The sequence below is a fragment of the Electrophorus electricus genome, chromosome 21, assembly GCF_013358815.1.
Source record: "Electrophorus electricus isolate fEleEle1 chromosome 21, fEleEle1.pri, whole genome shotgun sequence".
Taxonomy (NCBI): domain Eukaryota; kingdom Metazoa; phylum Chordata; class Actinopteri; order Gymnotiformes; family Gymnotidae; genus Electrophorus; species Electrophorus electricus.
This window is the reverse complement of record NC_049555.1, coordinates 3,771,115-3,786,060: the sequence shown is the minus strand read 5'-3', so window position 1 is coordinate 3,786,060 and position 14,946 is coordinate 3,771,115. Positions and strand designations below refer to the sequence as shown.

The 14,946-nt window shown below is 46.4% G+C and overlaps 1 protein-coding gene across 3 annotated transcripts in view; it reads left to right on the top strand.

Annotated features, from left to right (window-relative positions):
• Positions 1 to 5,499: 5,499 nt before the first annotated feature.
• The window catches only part of tp53bp2b (tumor protein p53 binding protein, 2b), a 21,202-nt gene continuing 11,755 nt past the window's right edge, over positions 5,500 to 14,946 (top strand). The window contains exons 1-4 of one of the 3 annotated variants that reach the window (XM_027027699.2): positions 5,500 to 6,153; positions 6,534 to 6,581; positions 12,948 to 13,095; positions 13,268 to 13,381. In XM_027027699.2, the coding sequence (XP_026883500.2) occupies positions 6,145 to 6,153; positions 6,534 to 6,581; positions 12,948 to 13,095; positions 13,268 to 13,381 (319 nt within the window). In that variant the 5' untranslated portion in view covers positions 5,500 to 6,144. Of the gene's footprint in view, positions 6,154 to 6,533; positions 6,582 to 12,947; positions 13,096 to 13,264; positions 13,382 to 14,946 lie in introns of all 3 variants that reach the window. The other 2 variants (XM_027027698.2, XM_027027701.2) reach the window with 2 other exon arrangements.

Below are 14,946 nucleotides of genomic sequence, written 5' to 3'. Positions count from 1 at the left end.
ACATAACGCTGTGAAGAAAGCAGAAAACTAAAGGAAAGAAAGACCCTGGCAAACTAGCGGCAAAGCTGCAAGAAGGAGGCTTCTGCGTTCTAAACAAGGCCCCGGAGTGGAAACCTGCGAACTTTGGACAGTGACTGGCCTTATGTTATTGGCCACTCACAGTGGAAAAGAGAATAAGCTCAACACCTAATGGTCTTATCAGGGAGCCGCCTGTACGCAGAGCAGAAACAGACCCCCGAGTTGGTGTGAAGCCGAGCAGGAGTGTGGTGATTGTTACGCTGGCGTGTGCCAGGCGTTCTGGGGGTCACCTCACCGTTTCAGGGCTCAAAAGATGGGTCGCTTTTGCTCGCTGACCCCTGCGTCAGTGATATGCTAATGAGCAGCCCTTTCCCGAACGACCTCGGCCCATGGTTGCCCGACCCTTCCCTGTCCTCTCTCAGAACGGCCACGGCGTCCGGCGACCTCTGACCTCCCCCCGCCCAAGGGTCCCCGGGGGAGGTCCTGACCCCCGGAGCTGTGGCGTGTGCCGCAGGTCTCAGGAGAGCCGGAACCCGTTGTTATGGAGATGACATGAGGGAAAAGGAAGTCTCTGAGCTGTTATATAACACACCAGGCCAATCAGAGTCACAATGTGCTGCCATCTTTGTTTTGATCAGAGTTTCCTGAGAGCGTGGTGACAAACACAGCCAAGGCAACAACCCACATCCTAAACCTATGAACCTGAAGACCGAATAAAAGAAAAACTGCAAAATAAACTCAACCAATCCTAGGCCCACAGTCTGCATCTCTGAAAGTGGACTCTGACACTTAAAGGCTTTCTAGATAATACTACTTCAGGAAAATTGGACCGTTCCCTGGATTGCAAAAAGGTGGCAACTGTTGTGAAGAGTGGAGGTTAATGGGCTCTTCCCCGTCTTGCCTGGGTTACAGAACCCCTCTGCTTCAGGAACGGGAGAGTCGTCGAGTGCGAGATTTCAATGTGTTATTGTGAAGGTGACACAGAAGTGGACAGCCGTGCTAGTGCCACGCAGCAGAACAGCTTTTCTTTCAAAGGCCTAAATTAAACCCCGCTCAAAGGCACCTTGCACGTGGTGAGATCCGTGCCCCGTGCCTCGCCAGGATGGAGGAGAATCGGGCAGGTTCCGATTGACTCGAGCAAAAGGGAAAAGGTGTCAACTATGTCTTAGTCATGGTGGGGATACCTCAACTGGGATGTCCTCTACCTTTCCCAAATTTTCAGTTTACTGGGAGCAAGGATGTTCCAGGAGAACTGGGTGAAGCCTTTAAGCAAGGCTATCCTACCAGACGTGCAGGGCTAAAGCGATTTTCTTTAGATTCCTGGCAGCAGGCAAGAGTCTCTTTTACAATGATTCTGTGAGAGAAGAAAAAGAAAAGAAGGTGTGTAGTGCATTATGTAGAACAATACAGTAGAAAGAGGGAAGTGAGAGAGGGAGAGAGAGAGAGAGAGAGAGAGAGGGAGCTGGGGGGGGTGAGAGAGAGGGAGAGCAAGCAGGAGGCGGTGTTTATGGCCCCCTAACACTGCACATGGAGCAGGGTACAATAGTTTTGGGGGGGTGGGGGGTGGATGGGTGGAGGCTTGCCTGCACCATCTGCCATAAAGCTGGAGCACATGGGGTGGGGAAGCGAGGGGGGAGGGGTGACCCAGGACATGTTAGCGTCGAGAGGGGACGAGGCTTCCCCCACCCTAAATTAGACACGACCCCTCCCCCCCGGAGGGACAAACTGGAGGAGCTGGCCAGCTCCTGTCCGCCCTCGCCTGTTTGTTCAGCGGCATGGCGACTGGAGATAGCCAAACCTCCCTGTCTCCTCTCTGTCTCCTCCCTGTCTCCTCTCTGTCTCCTCCCTGTCTCCTCTCTTTCATTCCTTGGGCTGATAGCCCATTCAAAAAGGCAAGATTGGCTCATTTGAAGATGTAGGCACTCCCGTCTGCTAAAACAAACACACACACACATACACACAGACACACACACACAGACGCACGTACACAGACGCACGTACACAGACGCACGTGCACAAATACGCACACTCTTTAAGAGGGCCTCCCCATTGAATCGTATGTTGTGAACAAAACTACATATCAATAAATAAATAAATAAATAAATACATGTGATACATAATTCACACTAGCAAGAGTTTTTTGACTTCAGTGACTCTGTTGACCTAACTGGAAAACGTACGTCCACATTCATGTTTAACTGCTTCTTAACATCGCCATCTAATGGACAAAGAACATACAACTTGTATACAGCTAATATGATACCAAAGTAACTTGGACGGATATATGAGTAGAATATACTGGCATTTTGTGTTTTTCAAATAGTCTGATGAACTGGTGACAAAATTTTCACGTAGAGGTCATTTCACTGCGCTTATGTTCCACACTCACTCGTTTGGCCATGTTTGTGGTGCACACCTGTAGCTCTTTAGGTTTTTTTGTGCTCTAACACGCCTGACTCAGCACATGAAGGACCTGTTTATATATAGACACAACATATATCTGTATAAGAATGCAAGGAGGAACTGCAGTGTACTGGGACATCCCACATGGAAATGAGTCATTTCAGACAGAGGTCCGCTATCAGCTGTGCAGGCAGAGCTTTGCTTGCTTCACTGCAATTTTGACCATATAGACAGATTTGTGCTGGTTAAGCAAAATATTGTAACAAACATACGCAGACAGAGTTAGACACAGCTCTCTCTGTGTGTGTGTGTGTGTGTGTGTGTGTGTGTGTGTGTGTGTGTGTGTGTGTGTGTGTGTGTGTGTGTGTAGTGACTGTTTATAGCCTTAGCCCAGTCTTCCAAGCCTGACATCATCTGGTGCCAGTCAATAACGCACCCTCCTGCTAAGCTCAGATCAGTCCAACGGTCACAACGGTCTGGGGCTGGCAGTAAAACTAGCATCTGGGGGTCCTCTGTTGCTGTGCCCAAATCTGAGATATTTTGGACTTGGCTACTGAACCAAGAAAAACTGACCCAAGATAAACCCTTACTCTGAGCTGAAAACAAGATGGGATATGACTGAAGATGGGGGAAATCCCCTTTAATTACCTGCAGTAACCACTGATGACCACAAGAGGGCAGCCATTACAAGTTAATCCTGCTATACTCATAGACGGTTTAATTGAATAGCCTATTTACTGTATTACTTTTCTGACCACAAAAAATGACAAACCCAGAAATTGCTCTGCTGTTGGATAATTGTTTGACTTTATTTAGTTAATAGATGTTGAATCTATGTCCATCATTTTGCCTGAGTTTACGACGGGTGTTTACACTCCGATCATCTAAACAGCAATGGATGAAGAGAATGCTGGAATTGCCAAGTATTTCTTTCCAATTAATCAATCGGGGGTCTCCAAGGTCAGAAGAGAAGCAGCAGGGAGGAAGGGAAAAGACAGGAGAATGAGGAAAGACTGAACTGAAGGTGAGGAAGTAGAGTAGAGCAGAGTATACTGTGGGGACATTTCTACTCCTACGCGACAGTGTGAACCCATTAAATAAAAGACGCCAGACAGTCCATCTTTGATTGCCACATTAAATTTAATTATGCTATGTATTTGCCATATTGATGGCCTGATGGATTGACTGGTTCATTGATATTTTAAAGATTTCAGACATGGACATGATGTCTAGTGAAATTATGTCTGATAAATAAATATATAAATGATGTCAAATAAATGTCTGAATTTCTGTATTCCTTCCTTATCTGACTGAATGCTCTGACCACAGGCTAACACACACACACACACACACACGCACACACGCACACACACACGCACACACACACACACACACACACACACACACACACACACACACACACACACACACACATACACACACCACTGTGATAGAACACATTAATAGAATACCCAGTATCAGATTCTCTTTCATATATCTAACAGCAGTCACCCTAAAGTACGATGAAATCCTGTCTTAAAGAGAATATTTTCTTTCTCCCTCAAGTTGTTGCATGGACTATTTTACATAGGTACCATATCAAAGTAATCACTGTAGATGTCAGGAGGCACCTAATAATGTTTTGCAGGTTCCCCAGGTTTTGGGCCCCTTTCATTTTGTTATGTACCTTTTAACCCTTGGGCATATTTTCAGGAAATTGGTATTTAATGGTATGTAGTTCCACTGCTACACAAACGATACAAGATTTACCTGTCTACCAAGCCTAATTCCACTCATACACCCACTTCCTTTTTTCATTGTTTACTGGAAATTCTGGCTTTCTTATAATTTTCTCAAACTTATTTGTCATAAAACGGATGTCCTCTTTGTAGGTACTAAGACTACTTTGGCTAAACCTGACAGTTATTTTTTGACAATTGATAATTCCATATTTAGTCCTTCCCCTCAGGTTAAGATTCTGTGTGTCATCTTATCCTTTGAATCGCAAATCAATAATATCACTCTGTCGGTATATTTCCATCTATGTAATGTTAATTATCTGTCAGTCACTTACATATCGCTGCTATCCTCATATGTGCCCTCATTACATCCCATATCGATTTCTGTAACTCTCACATCTTTCTCTTACGCACCTCCATAAACTTGATCTGGTCTAGAACTCAGCTGTCCTCATAATTACCCGAACCCCCGCCACAGAACATATCACACTTGTCCTTCAGCGGTTTTGCTGACTCCCTGTTAAATACCGTGTTGATTTTAAGATTTTGCTCTTACCTTCAAGTCTCATCTATGCTCTAGCACCTCCATATCTTTCTGATCTCTGAACTATCTTTCTGATTTCTGAACTAAAAGCCTAGTGCAGATTGTTTTTTTTAAGGTGTCCTTGAGTGTTTTGAAAGGCACATATAAATAAAATGTATTATTATTATTATTATTATTATTATTATTATTATATTAGCACTTTTAGTTACTATGGGATGGGCCTTTAAAACATGCAATATATACAAAATAAAAATTATTAATGTTGTTGCTGTAATCTATTTGTTCAGGGCTTAATTTAAAAATCAGAACTGAATCTGTCATTAGGTCAGAATCTACCATCTGAATCTGCCTTCCGGACTCCTGATATGATTTTTCTTATCAATGATGTTTTCACGACCCTGGTCCAAGGGATAATTTCTGTTTCGCTAACCCTGGGTAATCTGCATTTGGACCCCAGGAAACCTAGAGAGCCGTACAAATAAAATTAGTAACTACCTGATAAACACGATTACAAAATAAACGAGAGTATTTTAAGCAATGATTCAGGACAGAGAGAAGCGAATATCAGCATAAGGCGTGCGCCACAGAACACGTTCTGCACCTATGAATCTTTTTTCACCCGCTAATTAAATGACATGGTTCGCTCGTGCGTTTTCATCTTATCATTAGAACGCGCGGCACGCACGCGCGCGTGCACACACGCACACGCACACACACACACACACACACACCGCTTGTTATATGAGAACAATAAAGTATATCTGTCCTTAGGAATCACCTTCAGACAAGCCTTCAGAATGGGGGTCCCACAATATCTCCCCCTCGCGGTGAAGGACGCAGCCCAGCCCAGCGCGAGGAGGAGCCTCGCATCCACGGGGGAGTAGGAACCTCGCTCTACGTCACCGCGGGATGGCTCGCCGTGGTTGATCCGGGGAAAAACCTCGCTGGAGGCAATAAAGATACCGTGTCCAAGTGTGCAGCTATAATCAGCTCAGCGTGCACAGTAGTCTGTAAGCGTTCGTATACGAATATTCTGCCTCTTTCTCTATCTTGGTAGCTCGCGGTCGTGGATTTGCGCGCACAGGGGTTATTTAACCAACTGGTCATGTCGATCAGGTAGCGTCGGTGCCTCGTGCGTTTCAGGTGATGCTTGATTACAACTTTAAGAGCTTTTGAGAAAGTGCCTTCGCCGCCGTGATCTTGCAACAGGTCTGTGAAGAATATCTATTAACCGAGATCAGGGCGTCAAAGGAGAACCCAGAAAAAGGAGCCGACATCAGACACACGGACAGGCAGCAGAGAACACGATCACTTCGCTTGGATTGCAAGACACACCGACACACACACAGCGTTTGGAATATTGCTAATAATACATTGCGGTTCAGTTCTGCTCTTTGGATCCTGAAATATATTGGACAAGTTCTATCACACACTGCCAACATGATGCCGGTAAGTCCATGCTACGAGCGCATATGCGAAATACGCAAGTATCTGTATGTGAGACGATTTTTCCCGCAATTAAAGTATGATTTTTGCATTATTTCTTATAGTTAGATAAACAATATACGTTGGACTAATAAATGTAGCTGAAATAAGCGAGTTCTTGTGTCATGTAAGTTTTCCCAGTGTGCTGTTGCCATTACCTGCACCAAGTAACGCGTGCGTAAAATTGTGGTCCCACCATTCTTGACACGATGGTAAACGGAAGTCGAGAAGGGATACATTGTGGTACAATGTGTTCATCCAGATTCGATGGCCACTTATGGACTAGGCAGTGCGGAAAACTAAATACTAAAGGTCGCCGTGCATGTTGATTCAAATTTATGCAGAGTGCCATATGGTCGGTGTTGGAGGATGCCATGGTGCGTGCTGCACAGGTAAATAAACCAAGCAACCCCTAGCAACAAATGTTTACACCTTTAATTGTGTGTGCAAAAACACCGATTCCTTATTGCTCGGCGAGACACTGATGAAACGCACGGGAAAAGCGTGATGGGGACAAGAAAACATTTGCTCACGTATTTGCTGTTGCTACAGCAACTGGCAGTATTTAGTTTTGTTGTATAACCAATTTTAGCTTTCCATTTTCCGTGGCTGCGCGGGCTGAATAGACGGCATGCCTCATCCGAGAAGCCTCGTGTTTGCGATATATGGTCGTCTGCATAGCTGCATGGTAACGCCTCGTGCGGAACGCCCCCGAAGTGTGTCATAATAGACCCTCGCGCTGTCAAGCCGAAGCCATTGGGTACACAGCGGTCTGCACTTCATCGAGATTGGTTCCAATAACGGGGAAACCTCCACAGCACAGTGTAGTTTATATTTGTAGAAAATATACATTAGTTCGTGCATTATCTTTGCTTTTCATTCCTGTGTTGGTAAAGCGTTTTTAGAGAGTGGTTCGACTACCCTTAAGGCCCTAGCCTATAGTAAGCGCCACCTGTAATAGCTTAAATTAGTAGTTTTAAGGACACCCGCACTGTGCATTTGCGCAATTTCCCTGCTTTAGCACATCCGATTCGAATCAAGTTACTAATACCACCCTGCGCTGAGTCGGGTGCGTGTGAGCACGAGCAAACACGAGCCAGAAGCGTTAGACTGAATATCATTGCTTGTATGAATACCTGATCACGACAATTCTGACGCATTAAAACTGTCATGTGTAATCAGTATCGGCATATGTATGTGACATAACATCATAATGTAGTTATAAACATTGCGCCAGATTAACTCCTAGGACCCAAAACTTTGCAATAACGCCCTGTACTGCGGAGCAACACGGGGAGGATGGCGGCGGTGGGGGGGCAGCTCAGCTAAATTCCAGCGTTCAAATAACCCCTCACCAAAATGCAAATAGAGGCATTAGTCTCGATATAGCAGGCCTGCGCGGGATGTACCGCAGAAATCTGCTTGTTTTACGCTGTACTCGTATGCGTGTAACTTTGCTGAATTTGCCATTAAGGCAATACACGAGTACTGTGTATTGTCCACGGTTTTCTTTTTTAACTTCAACGCCTTGCTGTTTTTAAAAGGTTGTCGAATTCCTGCCACGGGTACAATGACTTTCCATAATTAGCCAGGCCGACACGCGGGGACATGTGTGGCCGTGATCTCGCAGTCTGGGCTGGAAATCAAGTATCGGGATTGACAGTCGGGATGTAGAAGTTAGACTGCTCCCAAAATGGAAACGCGCTATGAACCACAACGGACTATAGTTAAAACATTGGGAGGGGGTGCAGAGAGTCAGCTTGCATTTGATATGTTGTCATTTCAAGACTGCATCGGTCAGCGGTATTTAGCTGGTGTATGGTGTGCTCCTTTCCCACTGTGCTGTTGTACCGAGCCAGTGTTTACGTTCATCCGGGAAGAGGAAAACATTGTTTAATCTTGAAATTAGTCTTTGTGACCAAAGTCATGATGTCACGAGAAAGCAGAACTGGGGGTTTCCCCCGCCCGAGTTTGACATTAGAAGACTACGTGCTATTGTTTAAACGGAAGACATTGTTTTAAAATGCTTTTGCGGTGTCGATGCATTATTTGTAGTTCCCTAGAGGAACAGAACAGCTGGGGCTTTGCTGGTCAAGGAGAGATGTCGCTTGCCCTTTCGTTATCCCGGGCGGCTCCCCGCGAGATGGGCGCGCTCAGTGCGACCCTAAATCGTTTAATTCAATAAGCTCGAGCTGTCCGGTGAATGGATGTGTCGCGCGGAAGACTGGTGAAACGGCATTAGTCTGTCGTAACTTAGTTCTCGAAGCCACTTTGGCTCGCAGCCTAGTGATCAGGAACCGTTCATTTCACGCGCTGCCAGCTGAGGCTTCTGCTAGTCAAGCTACTGCGGCAAACAGGTTACCATAGTTACTGTTGCCAAGATCACGACTGACACAACAACACTGACAGTGTGCGGGGCAGTCTTTTTGTGCTGCTGTGGCTCTCACGCCTAGACGTGGAATAAATTGTTAGCTCTAGTTCACGTGTCACGCGTAGAATGAAGGTTTTTGCTCCATCTGAATGGAGTTCTAGAACTCTTATGAGCGGTAACGTGGCTGTTCTCCAAATAAGATCCAGAATCATTCTAGACTGCCGGAACATTCTAGAACTGGGTATGTCTCACAATGTTTTCGGTCTGTCTGTCTCTCTGTCTCTGTCTCTGTCTCTCTCTCTCTCTCTCTCTCTCTCTCTCTGAGGGTAGACCTTAAGGTCAGCGGTATACAAGGGTAAGCCCCCAGCCTTACGTCACGTGACTCACACTGTGCATCCGTTCAGTGTGGTACACCATATGTTCAGGTCTGTGGTGACACACAAACCAACTGCAGACATTCTACTCAATCCAGCTCTGCCTCTTCAGTGATTTAAATGAACTCAAAGTAACACTCATGTGTGGCATAACCAAAATGGCCAGCTAGACACCCTCTTCTAAAAACCCAGAAAGAAATGCTGCACCTGCCAGAGCAATTGTTCTTTTGAAGCCTGTATGACAGACACTCATTTGTTATTAGGCTGAATTATTGATGGCTTACGTGTTTGGTTACTATTCATGTAGCTGTAGTGTGCAGCTTCGTTCTCATAGTAGACTGCTTTACCACTCTCTCGAAAAAGATTCCCAGTTTCCATAAGGAACTTTTCAAATGGACCCACCAGAGGCAACGTGAGAGAACTTTGGAATATTTTCTTCACATTACCCAGTGGACAGTGAGGACTGTGACCTTCTGCTATATTGCTGAAGTCCAATAATGCAGTGGTGATTAAACAGTTTGTATACTGGGTACACCTAATCAGTGCGATTTCTTTCTCTTCAATAAACTAAACTGCTTTGGGCTGCGATGGCGAACTGAGTGAGATTAATCAAAGCCTGATTAAGAAAGTGGATTGTAATCTGATGTGTGGGTGAGTGCAGATTACTACTAATGGCCTTTGGCAGTAAAGGGTTTGTTTTTCTACCCCTACCCGGTTTTGCCTTTTATGGTTAATTGGTGCAAATGTTCCCTTGGAGCTAATGACCTCATATCCTGGTTCCTAATCCCAAATTTGCTTGACAGCAAAGAGACTATCGTCAGCCATTGGTCGTGTTGCATCTGAATGGACATTTTGCCGTGCAACTTTAGGGTTCCATAACGGTCCACAGAATCTGCGTGTGCATGTGTATAAGTGAGCAAGTGTTTATCTGTGTGTGTGTGTGTGTGTGTCCATGTTGTCTCAAACAAATGCTAATAAACAGTGACCTTAAAGTAGAAACAGGGCCCTTTAACTTAAATTAAGCAGAGAAGGAAAAGAACATCTTGAACATACTTTCATAGTATGTTTGTAGATAAACTCTTCCTGTAAATATTCACAGTAAGTCACAGGGCCTGACGGCCGACTTCCTCAAGGAAGGACCCATGCTTGAGCTTTGACTATTCAAACACGCCTTGTCTCCTAATTTACCAGGGGTCACTGTGTCAACAGTGTCCTGTAACACCTGTGTCCTGGCTTAGTGCAATGTCCTGTTGCCATGTGGTTTGAACGTCCCATGTCCGTGCCTGTTTCACAAGAAAACGAGCCATAGCAGCAGGTTTATTTTTCATGTAATGAAAAAATCTACTATTGCTACATTTAGAAAGGATGCAGATCTAAGCTGAATTAGAAAGACAGAGCTTGAGAGTCCTTATTCCCAGTTATTGTAGTTCCTGTACACCACCGGTGCTCTCTGCTTTGATGTTTCGTTGACTCACTGCTTCCTTTCGCTCCCCCACTGCGTTCCCTGCAGCTTCAGTTCTTGTTACAGGCCTATTGGAGGAAAGACCTCGTGGGCACAGCAGAATGCCCCTCAGGCCTCTCGCCTGCCAGGCAGTTCGTCCTGGCTCGCTTTCTGCATTCCTGGAACTTCATGCAGCACTGGAAGTCTTGGCTAGGTTCTGAGGTGCCGGGGAGATCCACGTGGTCTCTATGGCCATGTCCTACTTACACCTGTCAGTCAGGAGGATGTGTGCAAACTAAACTAGGCACACACACACACACACTTGTGTGGACCGGTACAGTCAAAGGAAAATTTGTCTCCTTGATGTGGCATGCCAGTATTCCCTCCCTCAATTATGAATATCAGCGGAGCTCAGCGGAATTTTGGGAATGCTGCCAAAGATTGTTTAAGGTACACTGCCGCTTGTATTCTAAAGCACAGAGCCCGAGAGCTAAAGTGTGGGGATGAAAGCTGAACCTTCTCCCTCTGTTTCTCAAATGGTCTTTTTTTTTTTCTCTGTCTGCTGCACTTCGGTGACTGAGAGTGTTCCGGAAACACTGACCAGGCAGAGGCATTGTGGGTTTAGAACTAGACCAGCCATTTGGCTCATGTACTACAGGTCAACCACCAAAGCACATTCAACTCCTCATGTCCTGTTTCAGTACACTAGCCCATCGACGGCGTGTATTTGTATGACCATACGTTGTTATTGTTGTTTTCTGTTTTTGATTCTGCTAGATGCAGACATCACTACAGCATGCAACATACCCCTAAGCCCAGTGTCTGCAGTACAAGAGGGTATTTGTATATGGAGCCATGGCCAGGGCCCAGGGGTAGGCGCGTACGTGTGTGCGTGCCTGTGTGTAACAACAAAAAGCCCCTTAGATCCATAGCTGCCCATGCGAACCAGCTAATGTCCTCTGTGGGAGGTCATAGAGGTTGGGTCACTTTGTTTCAGAACACTTCAACTGCATTTAAAGATGATGTGAAGTTTTGATAGTGTATTGGACCCATTGTTGTCCCAAACGCTTAATTACTGAAGCCTCCCCCCCCCCCCCCCCAGCCTAAACGCTGCACTTTTATTGGTAGAGCCAGCATCACTTTCAACACTCTCTCTAATGTTGAAGCTGATGGTATCTCTGCTCCGCTGACTGGTCTGTTATCTGTTCTCAGTGTGAGAAGGCTTAAAGCTCTGTGTTGACCGTTTCGTCTGAAAGGCTTTATGCGTTTGTTCAGTCAAAGCTGTTCTGGCCAGGCTAACTAACAGAATGGAGCAAAATGTCTCTTGCTTGTCCAGGGAAATGTGCGATGGACAGGTAGTCCTACATTTATGCAGAGGAGGAATAAAGAAAGACACTCTCTTTCTTTTTCTCCCACACATTCATTCTCTCTCACTCTTCCCCTCTCTCTCTTTCTGTCTCTCTATCATATCTATTTTGGTGTCTTTGTCTTCGTCTCTCTCCCCCCCCGTCATATCTATTTTGGTGTCTTTGTCTTCGTCTCACCTCTCCCTTACACCCCCCCCCCCCCCCCGCTCTCTCTCTCTTTCCCATGCTCTTGTTCTGTGTATCACTCAGGTAAAGCAGTATGGAGCAGTACACTCTGCCTCGGCCCATCTGCTTCAGCTCGCTTCCTTCGCACCCAATCAGTGGCGATAATAACTCTGCCTGCAGCGCTCGCGCGAGCCAACGGGAAGCACGACGCGCTGATATCTTTGTCGCCCGGCAACAGCTTTTGCCTCCACTGCACAGCATTTCACATAAATTGATTTTACAGGAAATTATTGAGGTATTTTTTCAAAGCCCAAGAATAAATGCCCCCTCAACCAAACAAGCAAACAAAATCCTGTCCAGTTAGATCATTACGAATCACAAAGGGAATTCTAAGATGCCCTGAACCTGCTCCACACTTCATTGAATTGCTGTGTCATAGTTGCCACCTGCCCTCACTGTACGGGATCAACAACAAGCTCAGCCTTGCCTCGGGTGACAGATCCCCCCCAACAAACGCCGGTCTAGATTTTTATTTTCGGACCTCAAGCTTCTCGTGGCCAAGCGAGAGACGCACCTTGTTCTCAGCCTGAGCGGTACTGCTTTGAGAAACGCAGCATGACCTCGTCCACCGCCTTTGGGTACCATTTTCACATGCATTTCATCAGCTCGTGGATCCTGCTCTGTCCCGCTCTTTGGTGTCCCACTCTGGCCCTCACACAGATAGCGATTAATTAATTTTTCTCTGGCTTTAACGGCATTTACCCAGCAGCTGAAGAACTTTGCTGTGAAACCAAAAGGTAAGGGATTTGATCCTGGCAATCTGCATCCTGTCCCCACCCCTGTAGGGAGAGGAGGGGCTTAACTTGTGAGAGGGCATTGGCTTGGCATCCGCACACTGGCAGCCAGCCATCTCAAACCAACGCTCACAGCTGAACTGGTAGAGAATATGTACAATGGAAATAAGATGTTTGGAAGAATGTCTGGGTTATACACTTTTCTTTCTTTGTGTGTGTGCTTGTGTGTGGATGCGGTTGCAACAGATGTTTCTGACCGTGTACCTCAGCAACAATGACAAGCACTTCACGGAGGTGCCTGTTACCCCGGAGACACTGTGTCGGGACGTAGTGGACCTGTGCAAGGAGCCTGGAGAGGTGGACTGCTACTTGGCGGAGACCTGGAGGGGCTCGGGTGAGGGACAGCACGACTGTGCCCGCGCAGGTCTCGGGATGAGACTGCTGGCGTTAGCCACTAAGCTGAGTGCCCCACAGGGCAGGTGTTAAAGGGCATAGTCCCTGCAGAGCTGTAGCAATTGCTGCGGGACTGTACCTCTTCTCTGATTGGTTGCCGCTTCCTCCAGCAGAGCGTGTGATTGGCGACAGCGAGAGGATGATTGAGGTGCTGCAGCGCTGGGGGCAGCAGAGGGCTGAGGTTCGATTCTTCATCCGCCACGACCAAGAGCCCAGCCATGAGACAGGTGAGAGTGAGAGAGAGTGAGAGAGAGTGAGAGAGAGTGAGAGAGAGAGAGAGAGAAATGTATTAAATCCAACTTTACGCTTCAACAGACTGCCAAAGAATCTTTACTGACTGTGCCCTTTTGGCAATGGCTGGGATTAGTCAATGCCCATAATAGTAGCTTGCTTTCATCTGTCTGTGTCATGGGCATGTTTCATTGTAAGAGTGACTGACTGACACATGAAAAGCAAGGCTCTCAGCGAGCATCACTGGACATTTCTCAATGGCAGGTTAGTCACCCATTCAGTGAGGTCTCATCTACCACGCAGACCACAAATACGGGCTGGTTGTGATTGTGTTGGCACTCGAGGTGCTGAGGGTGGAGGTCGGAAGAGGACAAGGGTGGCTGGGAGGTGGGTGTGCTGGTAGGGCGATGCAGTAGACAGGTGGAGACTTGAGAACTTCAGGACTGTGTCTTTCTCTGTGTATACTACAGCATCCATATGACAAACAAACAAACAAACATGAACCCATGTAGACTAATACATATTTGCGCGCACGCAGACACACACACACACACACACACACACACTCACTTAAAAGTCATGTCCTCATACTACCCAGTATCTGAGGCCCAACGCAGGCCCAGCACGTGTGTGTGTGTGCGCGCGCGTGTCAGCTCACACCATATTCCGAAAATTCTGAATACAGATGAAGGCCTCTGGGTTTTTTAGGCTTTAAAGATAAAGAATGGCCCTTTTGAAACCTAAATCCAAAAACCACTACAGTTATCGTACACCTTGTGGTTCAGTGGCCTTAACTTTAGCTCAGGTCATAAATGGCTGAGATTCATACAGCAAAGTTTTTAATGGCCAACCTTTGCAGTTTCACTAATTAAAAATGTGAATGCCTTGCTGTGCAAAGTTTAAAGGCCCGCACTCCAGCTCTGGGACGACCTTGTGCACGCGTGAGCGCAGTGTTAGGTTTCCACAAGACAAAGCCCTGCTGTTACACAACAGCAAAAGCGCTACCACTCATGTGGCACTAAGACATGCACTTCAGTTGCTTTTTTTTCCCCCTTATATACACAACTATAAACAATTACAGTAACCGTGGCTCCTGCTCTAGCCTCTGCATACATTCAGGCGCTGCGCTAATCTTCGGTATTGTGTAACCAGTAAATCTCTGATTAGCCTGTGAGCCACTGAGCAGTAACGACCGTGTCAGGATTTATTTATTAATGTCCGTGCCCTTTTGTAGTCGGTTTATGTAGCAACCCAAATTAGCAGGTGCGCTAACCATGCTGGCGGGGGAGTTATGGAAAATCCACAGGGCCTGACCCGCACCGGCAGTGGCGGTGGTGTAGTTTGAGTAGTGTAGGCTCCTGCAGGTGCAGTGAGCGGGGAAAACGAGGGGCACGACCAACGACGGGACAAAAAGCTCATTTTAAGAAGATGCGACCAGTCGTATCCTGTATATGTTTGCGAGTTTAAACCATGCCTTTTCCCAGGGCTGGAGCAGAGGTGATTGTGAGACTGTATGGGGGGACTCCAGTAAACTTTGGGCTGGAGTTCTCCTCCGTAGGTG